This window comes from Anolis sagrei, chromosome 1, assembly GCF_037176765.1.
Source record: "Anolis sagrei isolate rAnoSag1 chromosome 1, rAnoSag1.mat, whole genome shotgun sequence".
Taxonomy (NCBI): domain Eukaryota; kingdom Metazoa; phylum Chordata; class Lepidosauria; order Squamata; family Dactyloidae; genus Anolis; species Anolis sagrei.
In genome coordinates this window covers 284,683,309-284,704,797 of record NC_090021.1, presented here as the reverse complement: position 1 = coordinate 284,704,797, position 21,489 = coordinate 284,683,309, and the positions used below count along the sequence as shown (strand labels likewise).

Below are 21,489 nucleotides of genomic sequence, written 5' to 3'. Positions count from 1 at the left end.
GTTATTCCTCCCACCCATGTCCCCATCGTAGAAACAACCCTCTTTTATGATATGGGAAGGGGGCGGGGGGGGGAATAACCAGTGAAAATGGGGGGCATGGTTTTCCTCCTTCAACTCCCCCCCCCCAATAAAATGGACTATCATTCTCTGTCTAGGCCCCCTTTCAGAGTCTACCCAGATAATGGAACAGTAACAATTCAATCTACTATAGCTATGATTCTAAAAGCCAAAATCTAATTCTAATAGTACCAGATTCTTCCGAAGTTAGAATCTGTTTTATCAAATGTTAGCAGGAAAGAATGCATTTCTGAAAAGCTGTCACAAAGATACCAAAGCTCTGTATAAAGGAATTAGAGAAGGACCAGTGCCTTTCCTTAAATTTGACCCCAAATTCTAATATTGATGGAGTGGGGGTAGGTACAGACATACAACACTCATTATAAATATAGTGAGATTACAGTGAATGGGTTTAAGTTTCTCTTTCACTTTCCGCTGTACCTCACTGGGGGGGGGGGGGACAATATCCTCTATGCACAGTTCAGTTGAAAGGCAAGGCAAAAGGGAAGAAGCAAAACCTGGAAAGGCTACTCTGGGAGAAAGCAAAAAATAATTTTCACGAGTTCTGCAAGGAGCTCTGGGATGAGAGAATGACAGGTTACTGGGGAAACAATTTCTGCTTGTTTTCTATTACTCAAAATAGATATGACTGGAGCATCACAGAGCTAGAATAAAAACAACCTCTGAGGGAAATCTATCAGCTCTGGTGTTAGCAGGCTACAAAGCAGCTGGTAACATGACCTTTCAGTCAGTGAAACAGGGACCTCTGGGACTAAAGATTTAAATGAAAGAAAAACAGCAAAAATTATCCCCCTTTCAACACAGATAAATCTGATCAGAAAATTCCAGTAGCAACACCTACACACTAAATAACATTAACCAGGAATATGTTTCCCCTGCAGAAAAAAAAATGCCAATGGACACAATTGTACCATGATAAATCAATAACTAGCACAGAATTGTAGAAGTTGTAGTGGCAATGGAATGTGTGCATGTATTTTGCAATGGTTGCACATGTGCTTACACAATTAGTTCTTGGATCTCTGTACATATTCAGCAGCCCTGCAAATAACAAGTGTATCGGTTTTATGTCCAGATTTGCCCTTGTATCAACAAATTCATAAGCTTCAGAGCAACTTTTCAGGGAGCTGAAAGGACAAGGAAAAATGGCTCTTCGCCACTCTCTTAGTGTCTTGCAATTCTGTTGTTCATAAGGCACCTGGATTGTTTTAGCAGCACACAAAACAGATTTGCACATAACCCTGGGTCCAGAGTTTTACTCCTCTGCATTTCCCAAATCTGTGGTGCATCAATTATTTTTCATTTGCCTTTACCTGTCCTAGATGCTTCTTATCACAAGGTTTTATTTTTTATTTATTTATTTACAGTATTTATATTCTGCCCTTCTCACCCCGCAGGGGACTCAGGGCAGATTACAATGTACATATACATGGCAAACATTCAATGCCATAGACACACAACACATATAGACAGACAGTCAGAGGCTATTTAACATTCCAACTTTTTCTGCCCACCAGGGGAGCTGTCGCTTCACAGTCACCGTCCATCTGCGACACTGATGAAGTACTTCCTTGTTCCGCGCATGCTTGTTGGAGATTTTTTATGTCCTCATAAATTAGTTAAATTAGCCTCCCCACATTTAAGTGGTACCTAAATTTTCCTACTTGACAGATGCAACTGTCTTTCGGGTTGCAAAGGCTAACAACAAGCTACATAATTGGTTGGAAGCTCACTCCGACCTGGGCTGGCTTCGAACTCATGACGTTTTCGGTCAGTAGTGATCTTAATGCAGCTGACTCTCAGCCAGCTGCGCCACAGTCCCGCTGTTCAACTATCTAGTTGGCTAAACTCATTATCAGACGTTCTTGATCTTGCATTCTCCAGCTATTCTATATTTCAAATCCAAGAAGTCTCTACCAACATAACTCATGATAATCCAATGAAGAAGCTGAAGTCTAAAACATCTTAAGAACCAAAAGCTGAGAATGAAAAGTGTGTGGTAATACACACATTAAACACAAGTGGACTTTTGAATACTTAAGTGTTAAAAATAGGAACATACCCTTTCCATTCATTTAATATCAATTAATAATGCAAATATTGCTTACAGGAGTGTTGTATAGTGGAAACATTTTACATAATCAATTTGCTCTTGTGTTCCCAGAGAAATTAGTTTTGTTGCCAGATATTTTTACTTCAAGTTGTTGACTTCATTACAGATTAAAAGTAGATGTAGGGATAACTGCCTAATTATTTAGATAGGTATGTAATACAGGATCTTTGAAAGCTTTGTTAACATTCATTCAGAACTGCCTTAAAGGATTTGAAATTCAAATACTAAAACATAGTTACTATCAAATTAACCTTCCTATGCTGTAAGACAATGTTGTTAAATCTGTGACTCTCCAATTGTATTCCAAGTGCCATCAGCTCCAATGTCCCTGGCCACTGAAGATGAAAGGAATTTGTAGTGCAGAAACATCCGTAGGGCCACTGCCTCCATGTTTGTTCTAATCATCTGTCAAGGCTCTTCTTCACATAGCTCTTCCATGACAGGTAACACAGTGCTCCAAATGAGAAACAAAAAGATTTCATTGTCCGAAGAAATCTCTTTGTTAACATTACTATCATATAGGTGCAAGCCAAAAACCGATTTCTTTTTTTAGTATGGAGGCATTATAACACATTTTAACTGAGCTCATCAAACAAGGTTTTGCCATTTTAAGCTTTTATATGCTTGTATCTTTTGTTTTTCATTTTACTGTGCTCTGCCAAAATCTACACTATGCAAGCAAGCGGTAGGGTTTCCCACCTTCTTTTTCATGTTGCTGCCTCCTACACTTAAATCTTGCAAAGCAGAATTTGAAGGCATGCGATGGAAACAGGGAATTATCCCAATGATAGAAACTCCCTCTTGGTTGGAGGGATTAATTGTATATTAGCTCTGGCTTTACACAGCTCACATCATGCAATTTAGTATGATAGTAGTATGTAAGTGTTCTAAAGAATGAAATAGTTAACCTATTCAGCAAAGATTACAGACTATAAAGAGCTAAAATACATTTAAAAATACTCTTATTCTATTCAAATACCGTTCTGTGTGAGGTGTACATTTTGAAGCAGTAAAGCAGGTCAATTCAACTTGGGACCCTCCAGGTGTTTTGAACTTCAATTCCCAGAATTCCTGACCATTTAACAAGCTGGCTAGTACAAGTGTGCATGATTCCGTTTGGCAATACTGGATTTGGGGAGATTCATTGATCTGGCTGCTGGACCTTCAAAAACAGACCAGGCAGAGTGCAGCCAAAGGCTCAACCAATACGGATCACTAACAGCCTGATCTTTCGGCTAATGGAGACTAATAGGGCTGAGCAGAACACTACCTGAGGCGGAGGCCGCTGTGTGTGGATGGCCCTGCAAATTAGGCAAAAGCAGGGGTCTGGAGGCAGCAGCTCCTCTTATCTCTTCCCCAGCAGCCTCCTCCATCTTTTCCAGAAGCCCCCCCACTCAAGTGGAGCGCCCACTTGAGGCAAACAAGGCTGGAGTGAGAGAAAGGAGTTCCCTAGGCCTCTCATCCAGAGAGGGCTCCACCGGCAACTCACTTTTCCAACAGCACTTTGCACAGTGCGGGCATTAAAGGAACCTCTGTGCTCCCTCCTGGGACATGATGGGAGTTGAGGCTTGTTTCTCTATCTCTCTGTTTCTCACATTTCTTTTTCAGCCAAAAAGAAGTCTGGTCGACTATGTCCATTCTCCTCCCCTCTTGTGGAGCACGCTGGTTGGGACTTCTATTCTCAGAACCCTCTCTTGTTGTTTTTTTAAGGTGTTATGATTAAAAACTTTAAAAATATCCCCAAAATCAGTGGATTATTGAAACATTCTAAAACTTGGAAGCTTTGCAGAAGAAAATGTGGCATACATGTGAGGCAAGTTTCATGCTGATTGGCCTAAAAATGACAGAGAAACTAGCCTTTAAAGTTTTCCCATTGGCGCCAATGAATCAAATCTTACAGGCACAAGAAATGGCACCCCCCTCCTGATTTCAGACATTTCCTGGTAAATGGAATGGGGAGAAGCGAAAACAGGGCCGAAATCGGTACCATTTTTTGCTGAGTTGTGCACCCCTACAGGCAAGCTCTCCTGGAGGGTTGCAGCTTGAAGAAGCCTAAGGTAAAGCATTATGGTATATACAGTACTGCCATAATATTAATACATAATGCTACCAACAAAAGAAATGCATCCATTTTGGACTAACATTTTTATCTTGTCCCTTTTGTGTTTACAGTCTATCCTCCATTTCCACAGATTTCACCATCAACTGCTTGAAAAATATTCCAAACAAAATCCCCAAAAGGCAAATCTTGATTTTGTCATTGCATATAATGGGGCTTGACCATCTACAGATTTTGCTATCCACAGGGTGATCCCAGAGTCAAATCTCAGTGTACAAGGGCCCACTGTACACAAGCCTATCCTGGGGGGGGGGGGGGTGTCTCTCATATATACACATTGTTAACAACTAAGGGCATATTTGGATATTGCTAATCTTAATAATTTTCAAATAATAACTTTCAAAACATTAAACCCTATATCATTTAGAACAACTACCATCCTCTAATGCTGTATATCAAGAGTGGAGTTCATGAAGAACTTCATATATTACTGAATTACAAATCCCAACACTGCTCGTTGTTAGCAATGATACCTAGAGAATTTGGGAGCTGCAGCCCATCAACACCTAAGTTACATGATGCCAACGCCCGTTGCTTACTCACTTTAAAAAAATGGATTCATCTCATCCAGTTGGATCAAATAAAACCTTTTTCAAAAGAAGTTCAAAAGAAAATATTTGCATTTTCTTACATTTCCATTTTGTCTCTTGCAAAAGTAAAATATGGTCACACTGAAAGAAAATTATCTCCCTGGATTTTTTTTGGTCCTTCACAACTTTGTTCCTTAAACAGCACAAATATTTAAAGCCTACTTCACAAGAACCACTCAACCAAATTTCCCGCATGAAATACTGCAACACTTGTTCCTGCTCAACAAAACAGCTCAATTAGGTTTCAGTGCACACCTTTTCTAGGCTGCATCAGGACCATCAAAATCCACTGCAGCATAATAAAATACAGGGCATTACTATAACGTTTATGTAGGTCATTCTAGTGACTCATGCACACAGAAATTCACAGTATTTAAGGAAATGTATTAAACTTGAAAATTGATAAAAGCCGTAGAATGGACAATATTCAAGCATTCACTGGTGCATTAAATACTAATTCTTTTATAATTATCCGACTCCTTGCAAAGATCAGAGCTAACATTAATAATGGCTACTCAAGTGAATACATTCTATATAAACTCAAGTGAGGATTTTATTTACTGTTGTAACTGGCCTTTGGAAGCTTGCATGTTATGTAGCTTAGTCTTTCCTTTGCAGACTATATTTAACTTACCATGTTACTCTTCAAAATAAGATCACTGCCATTTTAAAACCTGGTAAAGACACCTCCAATATCAGGAACTACCGACCAATCTCTCTTTTATGTCATCTATATAAAGTATATGAGAGGATGTTATTAAATTGAATACGACTTGTTATTGAACCCCAACTTATTGCAGGGTGCATGGAGTAGCTTAGAATGAGGAAGCAATATCTGGATCTAAATGCAGGGGACCCCATTTCTGACTAATCTAAAATTAATCTAAACAATTGTGCCTACTAAAAGAATATGATTAAATATAAGCTTCCTCACGAGTGTTTAAACAATAGTTTAGATAATTAAAAATGAGTCCTTAAGAGAAACAATTTAAACAATGGTATAAATCAAGTCAACCTTGCTTTGTACTTACACTCAACATTTATTCCTAACTTGAATTCCTATTAACCCCAACCAGGTAAAAAAGGTTTATCTTTAAACCTTCCATAATCATGAATAATACTGAAAATTTCAAATCAGGGTTTAAAGTCCATAAAAAATTGAACATGAAATTATTTGGGATTAGCCATTTTTTTTTTCAAAAAAGAAGAAGGAATGTAAATAAAATGATATTAAAGTAATTTAAAAGAGTGGGAATATAAAATTGCAAGAAGTGAGCACTTGTAACCAAGTTTCTGTTTTTTACTTACCACATACAATATGGCACCAGTCTCTGGCAAACATGACAAATGGCAAGTCTATCTCATAACCCTGAGGTTAGAGAAAGACAGGTTAATCTTGGTAGTCTTGCAATGATCTCTATCCTGTTTCTACCTGCAAGGCCGGAGGTTGTGCACTGCTGCATAATAAAAAACCCTAGAGCATCTCAGCAAGACAAGGTTACGCTAGAAATACTCCATCTCTTTTCCTACTGTAGGGCATGAAAGAGTGATCAAGGGTTTTATGGGTTATTGTCTAATAACAGTACTTCGAGCTTCAATAGGAACAACTTAAATAGCATGCTCACCATATGCCTTTAATACAGGGGGGAACTTTTTGGCTCACACTCTGCAGAAAATGGGGCCAAGCCAGAAAGGAATCTGCTGGCTAAGCGAAGTATGAAGATTCCTAATATTACAGGAATATAGGATTACATACATTGCTTTCATTGGATGCTCTCTTAAGGGCTAGGAAATCTAGCAAGGCATCAGTCAGTCCAGGAGACCAACTTAAAGAAAAGTGTATCACACTTTGTGCTGCGACAACAATTAGAGTCTCGATTATTACCTTTAATGTATAGCATGATGTATTGTTTTTGCAAGAAAAAGATACAATTACTCTGCATGATAACTGAACGTGAACTGAAATAGGCACATGGCACACTATTTCAGTGCTTTCCCCAAAGAGATTATGGATTTAAACAAGCAAAGATAATTTGATAGCAACACTGTTATTTCTCAAAATTGGCATTCTGCATTATTTACACTCTGTACCATGGACAATGTGTTAGAGTAGTTTTCCAAACTGTGTGTGGTGGCACATTAGTGTGTTATGAAAACCTAACAAGAAATGACATAAATCTTAGAAATTATGTTATTATCTTACACAATACACACACACACAAAATATAAATGAAAGTATGTTCTGATCCCATATATTTTGTCATTGCAATTTATGTATGTGTACGTATCTCTTATAAGGTTTTGGTTTAACCTCCAGTTTGCAAGTAAAACTGAATTACTGTGTCACAAAACAGTGCATGCCCAAAAGGTTATGTCACCAACATGGAATGTTTGTGCAAAATTCTTGTGTTAGAAAAAAAAACCCGCACAAATTACAGGATTTGTGGGTTGACACACAAGTAAGCATATTGGTACTTCTACAAGGGACCAAAATATCCTAAAGGCATCAGATCCCATATGATCTTGGAAACTAAGCAGGATCAGCTCAGTACTTCAGTAGGAAACCTGCAACAAATACCAGTAGGCTATACTTTAGAAGAAGAAACTGGCAAAACCACCTCTGAGTAGTCTTCTATGAAGTTTATAGGGTTGCCATAAGTCAACATATGATAGACAGCACACACATACACAAGTTGCCTGCCAGCCCTGAACATGCTATGGAAAATAATTCTTTGGTGAAAAAGACTTTGGAGCAAATTATATTACAAACAAAAGCACTGAGATTTACACTGATATTCCATCACTCCCTCACACAGAAGAAAGCTTGGCTTTAAAAGTCACATTTTAAAATGTTATCTCTTTATCATACTAACCATTTAATATATTGAGTTCTAGAATTCCCTATTTTCTGTCTTAGAACTACTTCAGTGCCCCCCCCCCCCCCCAAAGCATCACTACCTTGCTAGACTGGATCTAGCTTGTGTGTTCCCCACCCCAAAGCACCATGGTGATAAAAAACAAAACTGCAATACCCAGTTGCCTCAGTATCTCTAGAGAACTATGTACTCAAATGCATCTACACCTTCAGTTACGCAGATGAACCTGTCTAATGTTGCTTGTTGTGTTCATAAAAAAAAACTAGTGGTTTAGAACCAAAACTGACAAGCTTTTTAAAAGTCCAGGTATTTTGTTGCCAAGATGCCTAGGATCAAAATTATGCATTGAGTAGTTTCCATGGTGAGAACCTAAGAACTGAATTCTCAGTCCCAATACATGAAAATATTTTGTTACCTCTGAAAAAAGAGCTGGTTAGTACTTTGAACTGGTGAGGCTTCTGTTTTGTCTTTTGCCTTCCTCTAGAGAAGCAGTTCTCAAAGTATGCTCCACGGAGCCCTTGGCGCTCCACAAAGCATACTGAGGGACTCCAAGGTCCCCTCCCCCTCCTCCCAAGTTTTCCCTCCTCTTTTCCGCTTCTCCCCCCTCCACCCTGTACACCCTCTCACTATCAAAAGCCCTTTCCCCCAACTCCCTCGCCGCCAAAAGAATCAGGAAAGCAATCAACAGTCACAGACTAAATATATTTAAATTTGTAGCATTGGTCTTCATGATGTAAGAACATGGTGATATGTATGGTGTATCTTGACTACATCTGGTAGAGAGGGCATTTCTTCTCCAATGTTAAACAGAAGTCAGGAAGATAGATGTTGAGAGCTAAATGCGAAGTTAGAAGTCAACAAACTATGAGGCTCTATCAACATTCTCCTGAATGTTCTTGAACTCAAATGTGAAATTGGCCAAAACCTTTAACAAAAATATGTGAATTATTCAGACCAGCATCCTTGCCAAAGAACTGGAAGGTAGCAATGCAATTTCTAAGAAAAGGATCTAGGAAAATACAGGAATGATAGCCTAACTTTCTCTCTCAGAAATGGAACACCACTTGGTGATGTTGGAAACATTACCACGCTTAAAATTATTAGGGATATGGAACAATAAGGGTTATGACTGGAACAGATTCTATTAAAGGACTAACCTGATAGAATTCCTACAGGTATTGGCAGTCAACTGGGCATTTAATTTGAACTTTCAAAGGTTTTTGACAAAACCCCTCACTCAAGGCTCCTAAAGAAGCACCACATTCAAAATATAGAAGGGCAAATCCCTTATAAACTGGCAAATTGCAGACAACAGGAACATATTTACAATTTTCTCAACAGAAGGAAGAAAATAGTACAGTCCCACAAATGAATGAAGAACTGCTATTATTACTTAGACATAGCTGAGAAGAAACACATTTGTAGAGGACATCAAATCAAGCGGTATAATAGAATCCAAAGCAGGCTCTGAAAAATTCCAAACTGGGTCACAAAATTGCAAATGAGATTCATGTACACGTAAAATGACACAAATGAGCAGAAAATCAAGTTCTCTCTCTCTCTCTCCTTCTCTGTATGTGTATGTCCACACATATTTCTTTTGATGAGTTATAGAAGAAAAAGGTCTTAAAATAAAATATGGGGAGCTCGCTAAATACATCAGACTCGGTGTGCAGTAAAAAGGCAAAGACTGTGTTAGGATTATAAAGAAAAGAACTGGAAATCAAGCTGTCAGGATAATAAAAACATATAAACGGAGTTGGACTTGTAATCTTACTGTACAAATGAATTTAGACATTCGGCAAAAGTATGATAGCTGGTACCCAACGAACCCTACGCTGGTTGTGCAATGTGCGTCAAAATTAATGAAGGTTCCCAGCTGCTGGGGCTGCTTTCTTCAAAGGGCGGAAGGTGTGCTGGCGGCCGGGGAAGTTTTTTACAAGGCCCTAGTGCGAACAAAGCGGCAGGAAAGGCATCCCCCTCCTCTTAAGGCTGGATCTTACAACAAACCTAGATTGATTTCCTAAACTTTCAAAGGGATCACAACTACACTAAGCAAATAAAAGTCCATTATTTGACCACATAAATTGCTTACTAATAGTACTTCTGCCTGCTTTGGAATAAAAATAAAATTTTATAACACAGGGTTATCCAAGAATTCAGTGGTGGTGGCAACTATTTTAAAGAAATCATTTCACAAAATTCACAAATAATGAATTGAGATTCACGAACATCACATCATAGTGATTACCTGATGGCCTTTCAAAAGGATACAAAAATGTAATGTAGATAGTCACTGACAGGTTTTTCAGCCATTATAGATAAATCAACCCCTGCATTTAAAACCCAAATATTTCAGAATATCAGTTGCCAAAAAAGACAGGCTTCAAGTTCTGTCTTCATGTCCTACCTTTTGGTTTTCCTGAAGCATCTGGCTGGCTACCAATCTAAATGGACTCTCTATCGCAGTAGTTCTCAACCTGTGGGTCCCCAGGTGTTTTAGCCTTCAACTACTAGAAATCCTAACAGCTGGTAAACTGGCTGGGATTTCTGGGAGTTGTAGGCCAAAACGACTGGGACCCACAGGTTGAGAACCACTGCTCTATTGGATCCTGTAGGACTTCTACCTATGCAAAGCACTTCAGTCATTTATAGTTACAAAGTATGCAAACAATGTTCTGAATTGACAGGAACTTTCTGTGCTTTTGTTATATTCCTTCCACATATCATTCTTTCCCAGTTTTAGACCATGACTTCCTCTCATGCCTTGCCAACTCCCTTCCTGTCTCCATAAGAGTTTAAAGCAAATTTAATTCTCTCTTACTGTATGTTTATGTGTAAGAGGGAGAATGATATATAGTAGATCTTAGCCAAGAAACAGATCAACAGCTGATGTGCAACTAACAACAAATTAAGTCTAACTAGACAATGGGAAAGAGAAAACATTAGCATTTCTGAACAAAAAGTATTCAAAATTCAGAAGCAGTGCTTAAATCAACATAGCAGTGATGTAACACCACACTAAAATGTTAGAACTAGGTTTTCATGATGCAATTTCTGCTACTATATCCCAGAAAAATTGAAATCATTCAATAACTGAGTTAGAAGGGACTTTAGAGGTAGGAGGTAACTCTAGCACTATTTTATAACATGGACAAACCCATGGTCTCAAATAAAAACATTATAGTCATCTTTGATAAGTCAAATGGACTTATCATGTTATCCACATAAACTACATTCACTTCTTGAAACTATAAATGGAAGTTGATCACGATGAAGATTGTACGATTAAGTGGTCACAAAATATTGGTCCTGGGATATATATAAATCAATGAGAAAATATATGGACAAAAGATTTAAGGTTAACATTGAGAAAAAATTACAAGATGATGTACAGATAGCTCCGTTTTGTCCCCATGCTTTTTAACATGTACACAAAACTGCCAAGAGAGGTCATCAGAGTTTTGGAGTGTGGTACCATCTATACGCAGAAGACACCCAACTCTATTACTCCTTTCCACCTAAAGGCAAGGAAGCTGTCCTGATTCTAAAACAGTGTCTATCATCAGTAATGGACATGATGACAGCAATAAAATTTAAACTTAATCCAGACAAGACAGGGGTGTTCCTTGTCAGTTGGTCGCCAGGAGTGCATTTGAACATTTAAAACATGTGCGTCAACTGCACCCATTCCTTGAGATGCCAGATCTGGCCATGGTGGCACATCCCATTTAGATTACTGTAACGTGCTCCATGTGGGGCTGTTTTTGAAAGATGTTTGGAAACTTTGGCTGGTCCAAAAAGCTGTGTTGAGGTGCTGACCAGGGCTAGCTACAGGGATCGAACAATCCATTACAGCAGCTCTGCTGGCTGCCAGACTGTTTCCAGATAAAATTCAAAGCTCCATACATCTCAGGTCCAGACTATTTGGCTGATAGCATCTTCCCGTACAAACCTGTCCATGTCCTGAGATCCTCGCAAAGCTCAGTTGGTGGAAGCAGGGGCTGCCCCTCGACTCTGAAATACTCTGACCAGTAAAGTCAAAATGCCCCCTCCCAGTTGTCCTTCTGGTAGCAGGATAAAACCTTTCTTTTCTAGCAGGTTTTTGAAGAGGAAAGTTCATGTATACCATTCCAATACTGTTTCGCTTTGTCACATGTCTACCAAAGATGGTGGAAGGTTGCGTCTATTTTGCCACATTCCCAGCAATTACTGTTTATATATATTTTTTATGCCCGGTTGTTTGCCGTTATATACCATTGAAGTGTCATCATGATCAAGTTTTCTTTCAGTTTGTAAGAGTATGTATAGTACATTTTTCTTTTCCAAATTGTCGCCCATTCTTTTAAGGTGATCGTTCTCCCTATGTTTCTCGCCCAGCTTATCATACATGATAGATTCTTTTTCAGTGTTCCATTCAAGTAGAATTTTATATATTCTTGTTATAGATTTCTAGATTTCTTTCATTCATTCATTATTTATCACATCCCATGGTGTTGTGTCTGATGTGAACCCCCCTTTTTTGTCTTTTTTGAAATATTTTTGCATTTGGTAGTATTGAAGCCATGATGTCTTGCCAAATTGAGAGCTAATTTCCTCCCGTGATTTCACTGTGAATTCCTTATTTTTTTATTTTGGAGGGATGTGAAGGATATTTTGAAAATAAAAATTTAAATGAAAACTGATTTTTTCCCCATTTGGGTCTGATTAAAGAACGATTAAAAAAGAAGCATGGAAAAATCATCCTGCACATCATTCATAGCTGCCAGACTTCAATAGGAAATATATCAACACACCAATGTAAGGAGATTGGTTGATTAGATTGTATGATCTTGCTGAACTGTATATACTAACAATTTTGATCAAAGATAAGTCTGTAATTTTTTTAAGAAGGATTGAGATCTGGTAAATGTTCGTTTGAGGCAATATTGGGATAATTTAACAGTGTGAGGTTTTCAGGATTAGTAGAATTAAATATGATGTAAAAGTACAAATTGGACATTTATTTCGATAAATTCCTATAGTTCAACAGTTTTAAACACCTGTTAAGAAGTGGGAAATTTTAGTTTAGTGGCATATGATTTTAGTTAAGGTTTTTTATATCTATATCTACAGTTTTAGATTTTACATTTTCCCATATGTGTTGTTTTGATGGATAGTTTTGTGAGTGTCTATCACTTACTTAATGACCTTCCTCAATTTTGGCTTTTTTTTACTAGGCAAGACCAGCAGCAGCTTATCTTCATGATAACATAAGGATAGTATTCCAACTTTCTATGACATGCAACCATGTTCATGGAAATATGCTCATCACCTAGAAAGAAATACAAATTGTTCCTAATATTGCTGATTTGATATACACTTTCTAATTTATGGTTCTCACCTACAATTCCATAGACACTATCAAGACCAATTTTTAAGAACAGTATGATACAAATTTTGTACTTGGGAGATGGCCAATGAATATCAGGTGCTACAAGCAACATTTCAGAGAAAGGAACTCACAAGATCTTCTCTGAGCAGTTCTAGCCAAGCAAAGGACTACTGCTTGGACTGTAAGCAATCTTCCTTCAAGCAATTTGCCACAGTATAAACTTGGCATATGTTTAATTTCCCCTAATGTTTTTATGATTGAAATTTATGAGACATTAGGTAATATTAAGTATGTTATTCTGAAGCTACTGGTTTCTGTACACAGTTAGAAACCACATCCAAAAAAGGTTCTGACTTTCCCAAAGGATGCATCGTAAAATATGGCTCTATTGTGAAACTGCTATAATGGCAGAGCTTCAGAATGCCTCCAGTAAACAATACTTTGGAAAGAAAGAGGGTGATGACCACAGTGGTCTTTTCTGTTTAGAATATGTCTAGACTGAACATACATGGCAAAATGTGAATACAGCAAATAAGGATTGCAAATCATGGTTCAAACTCTTATAATCCACAACTAATTGCCCTATATTAACAGTTAAGGCAGAGTACCTTTGCTTTTAGTCCTAGGTCATCCAATAATAATTTCCTCTCTGAACCAATTATCTTTAGTGTGCTTTTTCCTTATTAGTGAGCACCAGAGACTAACAAGAATGATAGTTTCACTTATCTCTAGACAAAAGGCTATAAAACAATTACTGCTCAAGAACAATTCTGAAATGTCAAATTCAATTCCATCACCTGATGTTTTTATCCTGACAAAGCAGACATCTTAAATTCATATCATATACAGTCTCCAAACATAACCTTAAATACTAAGATTACTAGATTTGGAAATACAGCATATATGAGTCTGTCATTGCTTTCAAAATGTTGCTCAAATGTTTATGCTGTTCTCCACTGTTATCAGATCTAATAAGTAATATTTCAATCAAGATATTGCAGGCCATAAAAGAGCCTCGAGATTATCCAATACTAACTGTTTTTCATAATGACACTGATACACAGAAAGCATAACTTGAATAGATATGTACAAAACAATGGTCTTGCTTCTTCAAGTTTGTATCACTTGGAACTGTTTTGTGTCTATATTACTTTGCAGTCACCTAAGTGTATCTTCCTGACAAGATTTGTTCAGAGCTGAAAGAGTTGCCTCTGAGACTGAAAGAATGTTGTTTCCATAGCCAAACAGAATTGTAACCAAATTCTCTATTGTTTTACTTCCCCAGACCTTATTTACTACATCGTTTGCTACACCATTACATTCATCACACAAAGTTGACAGGTACAAGCTGTGCATAATCTTCATGGGTTAATGCCAACAGAGCATGTCAACTTTTGAACAGAGCGACTCCAAACACAAACACAAAAACAACTTCTTTTATGATGAGGCAACTTTTAGAAACAGCATTATAGCTTCTTATGGCAAATGTTTAGTCATAAAAAAAATCATGATTACTCATCTATTACACATTACAGCTTTAGACAGAATGCCATGATCGGTCGCTCTCTTCTGTTTCATTGCCAATAATATATCGTTTTCAATCATGTGAGTAACTTTAAAATGATAAAACAAAATACAAACTAGGAGGATTAATGTCCTGAGAAGCAATTCTCCATATTCTTTCTTAGTCACACACCTTTTGCAATACTTATAATTGCACAAAGCTTACTCCCATCAAAAATAGTTGCTAATGAAACAACTAGTCAGTCACTCCCAGTGAGCTCTTCAATCATGTAGTTTCTATGCTCATGTAGAGTTCTCCCTGGAGTCTCATATAATGATTCACAAACACTTTTTAAAAAGTTAGCTTTTGCCTTGTAATGACTCTGTATTTGAGGCTGCCAAGAATGAAATGTGATCACTGTCTGGTTGTCACAGCAACAACACACTTACTAAAAATTAGTCATATATATACAGCGGACAAAATAAAGTCCGGGATAAAAGTGAGAAAAAGATAGCATTTCTGCATCAAACATTTAACGAGGAGATGCCCATTTTTAATTCCACTCAATGATACAGTTCCAACTAAGTATTTTGATTCCTGAAATGAAAACTGATACTATGTGTGGCCTCGTAGGGGAAAAAAATACCAAACATCTTGCATGCCATGGAAAAATATGGGGAGAAAGAAAGAAAAGAGACAAGCATATATTATCAAGCTAGGGCTAGGCAGCAAACTCTCAGCCCCTGAAACCCATCATGTCTCACACCAATAAACAGTTAAGGTTTGATTTAATAAGTTTTGTGATGTATAATATCATACATTAAGAAGAAGTTTATTCTCTGTTATCCCGAACACTTGATTCTCGATAGACATAGTCTTGTCAATCTGGAATATCACTATGCAAAGAATTCCTGTAGTACCTTGGGAGACTAACTAAGAAAACAAAATTGGTAGAATAAGCTTTTGTAGACTATCTACTTCCTCAGATGCAACATCCATTTTTACAGATTTATATACCAGATTTTTATTTATCGTGTCATCAGCAACCATACCATTGTATTACATTTCTAACAGAACAAAACAAACACACAGATTAAAAAAAAACACACAGATTTTGCAAATTTGGTATTTGGTTAAATGTCCTTTGACCAGTATCTGGCCACTTGGAGTGCCTCTGGTGTTGCCGCAAGAAGGTCCTCCATTGTGCATGTGGCAGGGCTCAGGGTGCATTGCAGCAGGTGGTCAGTGGTTTGTTCTTCTCCGCACTCGCATGCCGTGGATTCCACTTTGTAGCCCCATTTCTTAAGATTGGCTCTGCATCTCGTGGTGCCAGGGCGAAGTCTGTTCAGTGCCTTCCAAGTCGCCCAGTCTTCTGTGTGCCCAGGGGGGAGTCTCTCATCTGGTATCACCCATGGATTGAGGTGCTGGGTTTGGGCCTGCCACATTTGGACTCTCACTTGCTGAGGTGTTCCAGCGAGTGTCTCTGTAGATCTAAGAAAACTATGTCTTGATTTAAGTCGTTGACATGCTGGCTGATACCCAAACAGGGGATGAGCTGGAGATGTCTCTGCCTTTGTCCTTTCACTATTGGCTGCTACTTCCCGGCGGATGTCAGGTGGTGCAATACTGGCTAAACAGTGTAATTTCTCTAGTGGTGTGGGGCGCAGACACCCTGTGATAATGCGGCATGTCTCATTAAGAGCCACATCTACTGTTTTAGTGTGGTGAGATGTGTTCCACACTGGGCATGCGTACTCAGCAGCAGAGTAGCATAGCGCAAGGGCAGATGTCTTCACTGTGTCTGGTTGTGATCCCCAGCTTTCGTATGATGTTGTTTCTAGCGCCCACTTTTTGCTTGATATACCAGATTAAAACATTTAAATTCAAGCCCTAGTTGGAGAGCATGCCACTGCTTATTAAAACATTGTGCAATCTTTGTCACCTCCGTCAAAAGGACAAAAGATTCCAGTACTGGCTTTCCATGTTGATAGTAATATGGCAAGTTTTCCAGTACTTTGGATTATTGCAAAAAAGTCAGCTTTCGTATGATGTTGTTTCTAGCGCCCACTTTTTGCTTGATATACCAGATTAAAACATTTAAATTCAAGCCCTAGTTGGAGAGCATGCCACTGCTTATTAAAACATTGTGCAATCTTTGTCACCTCCGTCAAAAGGACAAAAGATTCCAGTACTGGCTTTCCATGTTGATAGTAATATGGCAAGTTTTCCAGTACTTTGGATTATTGCAAAAAATAAGCCACTTAGTTCAAATGAAACAAAACTGTTTGCAGTTTAAAAGCACAACAAAGTTCATCCCACAGTTTTTCAATGATACTTATAACAGACCCAGGGAGATGCCTAGCCCTTTTTGAGACAAGCCAACAGATATCAATCAGTATGGTTCAATATGAAAAAGCCCAGGGCCTTTAAGATTAGCATTCACAATACCAGAGTTGGCATCTTCTATTGCACCACACTGAGAGAAATTAATCTGAGTGACATTAGAAACATTATACGCACCAGCCCACCCTGGTAGTATAGATTAAGAGGCAACACATTAACTACTGAAGATGTATGTAGTTATTTTAAACAAAGCCCCCTAGAAGAGGAGTGCAGACTTCTCTTGGTATCTTCTGGAGTTTGGCTCCAGGACCCCTGTGGATAACAAAATAGTGGATGCTCAAGTTCTGTTATACACAATGCTGTAGTGAAATGGTGTCCCTTATGGCAAAATCAAGGTATGCTTTTGGGATTTTTTTTTGGGGGGGGGGGGGGAATATTTTCAAGTCTTGAATTGTTGAATCCATGGATGCAGAATTTATAGATACGAAGTCTCAACTGTATATATGTTATCCCAAACTACAGTCTATCCTGTATTGCAAACGCAAACACACACAGAAGAATACCCCAAATGTCAACCCGCCACCCATCCGAATTCAAACTCAGATGGAACATTTATTCAAAAACAAAACTCTATAGATCTAGCCACTCTACAAAATATAGCAGTTTGACAACACTTTAACTACAATGCTATGGAATTCTGAAATTGCAATTTATTATTATAATCAACTGATCAGACAACATGGAATTCTGAAATTTGTCATTTTGCAAGATACTGTATTTACCCTTCTCTGTCACAGAGCTCTGGTGCCACAATAACAACAACAAAATAAATCTCAGGATTCTATAGTACTGAGCCATTTGCCATAAAAAGCAACACTAAACTGTGATAATTTTGGTTACAAAGTAAGAATTTTGCAATGTGTGAAGTGGTCCTCAAGCAAGTGTTTATGGCACTCCCAAAACCAGGTTACCATTCCACTGAACAGCTCCACAACTCCCTTTCTGTTTACATTTTGAAGTGTTGTACTGAAGAGCCTTCTTCTCCTTTGTCCTTGACACATGGGGTGCTTCTACACTATAGAAATAAAGAAGGTTGACACTTTAACTGTCATGGCTCAATGATAGTTCTAAGTTTACCAAGTCTTATAGCCTTCACTGAAAAAACAGTGTTGGAGCCTAACCAAACTACAATTCCCATGATTTCACAGCATTAAGCCTGGCAGTTAAAGTGGTGGAAAAACTCCATTAATTCTTCAGTGTAGGTACATGGCAACTCTCCCCATCATCAACAACCCTGTTCAGGTTCTGTACACCCAAGTCATGGATTCCTTTGGTGTAGAATCAATGCAGTTTGACATTACTTTAGCTGACATGGCTCAATGCCATGGAATCCTAGGAGTTGTAGTTTAGTGTGGCATTAGCACTCTTGAGCAAAGAAAGCTAAATACCTTATGAAACTATAACTACAGCAGCATGCAATGACAGCAGTGTCAAACTGCATCAATTCTACAGTGTAGATTCACCCACCCCACCCCCTCTTCCTAGGAGACAACACCCACACATTTGGAGTAATGCATTTTCCATTACATTTTTGTTTCCCCTCTTCCTCGTTCCCTGAAACCATCAGCCATCAGTCAGTAGTCCATGTCCACTGAACAAGTACTCACTGGCATATTTTAAAGCAGTGGTTCTCAAAGTGTGCTCTGCGGAGCCCTTGGAGCTTTGTGAAGCATGCTGAGGGGCTCCACATTTCCTTCTCTCCTCCTCCCCCTTCAGGTTTTACCTCTACTTTCCTGCTCCTTCCCCTCCCCCACCTCCTGTGCCACCAAAAGTCTCCCCCCCCTCCTTGCCACCAAAAGTATTTTTTCCTGGCTTCCCTCACCCTCAAAATCCTTTTTCACTTGCCTCCCTAACTGCCCAGATCCTTTTCCCTTTACCTTGCTTGCTTCCGCTCAGGGGATGCTTTGATTGTGCTTTTCATGCATGGCAGAAGGGGACTGGACAGGATGGCCCCTGGGGTTTCTGCTATTACTACTACTACTACTACTACTACTACTGTGTAGCATCTGTTGGGGGTGCTTTGATTGTGTTTTTCCTGCATGGCAGGAGGGGGTTGGACTGAATGCCCCTAGGGTCTTCCATTTAAATACTGTTACATTTATGTTGGTCAAAAATTCTGCCTGTGTCTGATATAGATACATTTTAATATATAATATACACGTTTCCTGGGGCTCCACAAGAAACCTTTGCTTCAAAAAGGGCTGAAAAGGTTTTAGAACCTTTGTTTTAGAGCAGTGGTTCCCAACCTTTGGGCCTCCAGGTGTTTTGGACTTCAGCTCCCACAGTACCTAACAACTGGTAAGCTGGCTGGGATTTCTGGGAGTTGAAGTTCAAAACACCTGGAGGCCCAAAGGTTGGGAACTACTGTTTTAGAGCAACTTTAGAGTGGTCTGAGGCACCTTTGGAAGCACACTGTCCTCGGCCCGATGCCAGAAAAACCCAAAGCCCAGTTGGGCCCCAAGGAACAACTCCTTGAAGGATAAAGACCTTATAAAACTACATCTTCTATGTTTCTATAGCACTGAGCCACTGTGTTAATTCTGCAGTGTAAATCAGAGCTTTCCAAATGGGGTGTAGGTGTGTTACACAAACATAACAAGAAAACTCTGAATCTATGTGAAATAAGCAATAAATCTCATGTGTGTGTGTGTATAAACACGTTTTCATGTGTTCCCACACCTTTTTGTTATTACAATTGATGTATGTGTCCTTATCTGTTTTAAACGGATTGGCCTAACCTCCAATTTGCTAATAAAATTGAACAACAGTGTTGCAAAATAATGCATGTCGAAACAGTGTGTCATCAAAATGAAATGTTTGGAAAGCTCTGCCATGGATTCATGCTGGAGGCCCTGGAAAATGCATAGAAGGGACCTATTTTGTTGGGCATAGGATTTCATTTCATTTTTATGGAAATTCCATAACATACTGGAAATAACTGCACCATAATCTTATCGAAAAGCTAAAAGTGATGTCACATCTGTTTGACAAATGTGAATCTCCATGAACATTTGGAGACCACTTTTTGAAAACCACTAGACAAGAAGAGTATGACCTTGTTAGAAGTCAACTCTTTGAACAAGTAATATTCACAAGCATTAATGTAATACAGGTAACTCAGCTGTTAAACTGAAGACCCATGTATTTAAACTGCCAAGGATAAAGACATGCCACTATAAAAGTATATTTGCTTAGCAGAGGATGGTTGTTTCTTTGATGTTGCAGTTGCCCAAAAAGATATATACTCCCTTAAAACCTCTTAGTTAAAATATCCACTCAAGGATAAGAAGAAAGTAGTCTTCTTTAAAAATAACAGCTCGGGTTTACTAACAAACTTCTTGTATATATTCAGCATACTAGTTCATAGTCCAATGTCTTTAAGCATATAGATATAGTCCAAACTGTATAACTGTACTCATTGAAGTCTGAAAGCAGACAAACTGCATCCACCTCCATTGAGGTCTAATAGCATTTACTAAATACAAAAATGGGAGTCCTATATCCGAAGCCCCTCCCACACCAAAGAGATACAGTTAAACTGGCAAACCAAAATGTACACACAATATAGGTTATCAATTATACACATTTACAAACAGTTAGTGGAGATGTATTGTCGAAGGCTTTCATGGCCAGAATCACTGGGTTGTTGTAGGTTTTTCCGGGCTATATGGCCATGTTCAGGAGAAAAATTGCATCCAGAACATGGCCATATAGCCCGGAAAAACCTACAACAACCCAGTTAGTGGAGACTTGGAAGGCTGCTATTTCAAACACTGCCTGTAACGATATGTGTCTAAAATGCATGTCACCAGCATGAAATGTTTGGACAGCTCTACTAGTGAGCACCTTGAGGCACCTTTGGCCAGGAGCAGTCCCTCTCAGGCAGTCTATGGCAGGCATGGGCAAAGCTGGGCCTTCCAGGGGTTTTGGACTTCAACTCCCACCATTCCTCACAGCCTCAGGCCCTTTCCTTTTCTCCCTCAGTCGCTTAAGCTGCTTAAGGGGCCTGAGGTTGTGAGGAATGGTGGGAGGTGAAATCCAAAATACCCGGAGGTCCCAAGTTGGCCCATGCCTGGTCTATTGGCTCCCCAGAGGCAGGAAGCCCTTCTTCCTCCCTTCCACCTTCCGCTCAGGCGCGCGCTAGGCCTCACTCACCATGTAGAGGGTGAAGGGGAAGCCGAGCAAGAAGAGCCACAGGTAGAGGTGGAGCGCGTTCACCCCGGCGCCCTGGTGCGGGTCCTGGTACCACCCGCCGCTCAGAGCCGCCCACACGCCCTGGCGCAGGATCTGCAGCACCTGGGAGCCCATGGCGGCCCGGCCCCGGCCCCCACCCCGACCCGGCCCCGCCCGCACTCTATCCGCCCTGCGAGGCCGGGGACAACCGCTGCCCGCCGTTGTTGCCGCCTCGCGACAGCCCCGGGAGGAGCCGCCA

The 21,489-nt window shown here is 39.3% G+C and overlaps 1 protein-coding gene across 5 annotated transcripts in view; it reads right to left on the bottom strand.

The window, feature by feature from the left end:
• PCNX1 (pecanex 1) overlaps window positions 1-21,489 on the bottom strand; it is a 105,201-nt gene extending 83,712 nt beyond the window's left edge. For all 5 annotated transcript variants that reach the window (XM_060761639.2, XM_060761659.2, XM_060761649.2 and 2 more), the window contains exon 1: window positions 21,213-21,489. In XM_060761639.2, coding sequence (XP_060617622.2) covers window positions 21,213-21,365 — 153 coding nt within the window. In that variant the 5' untranslated portion in view covers window positions 21,366-21,489. The remainder of the gene's footprint in view (window positions 1-21,212) is intronic.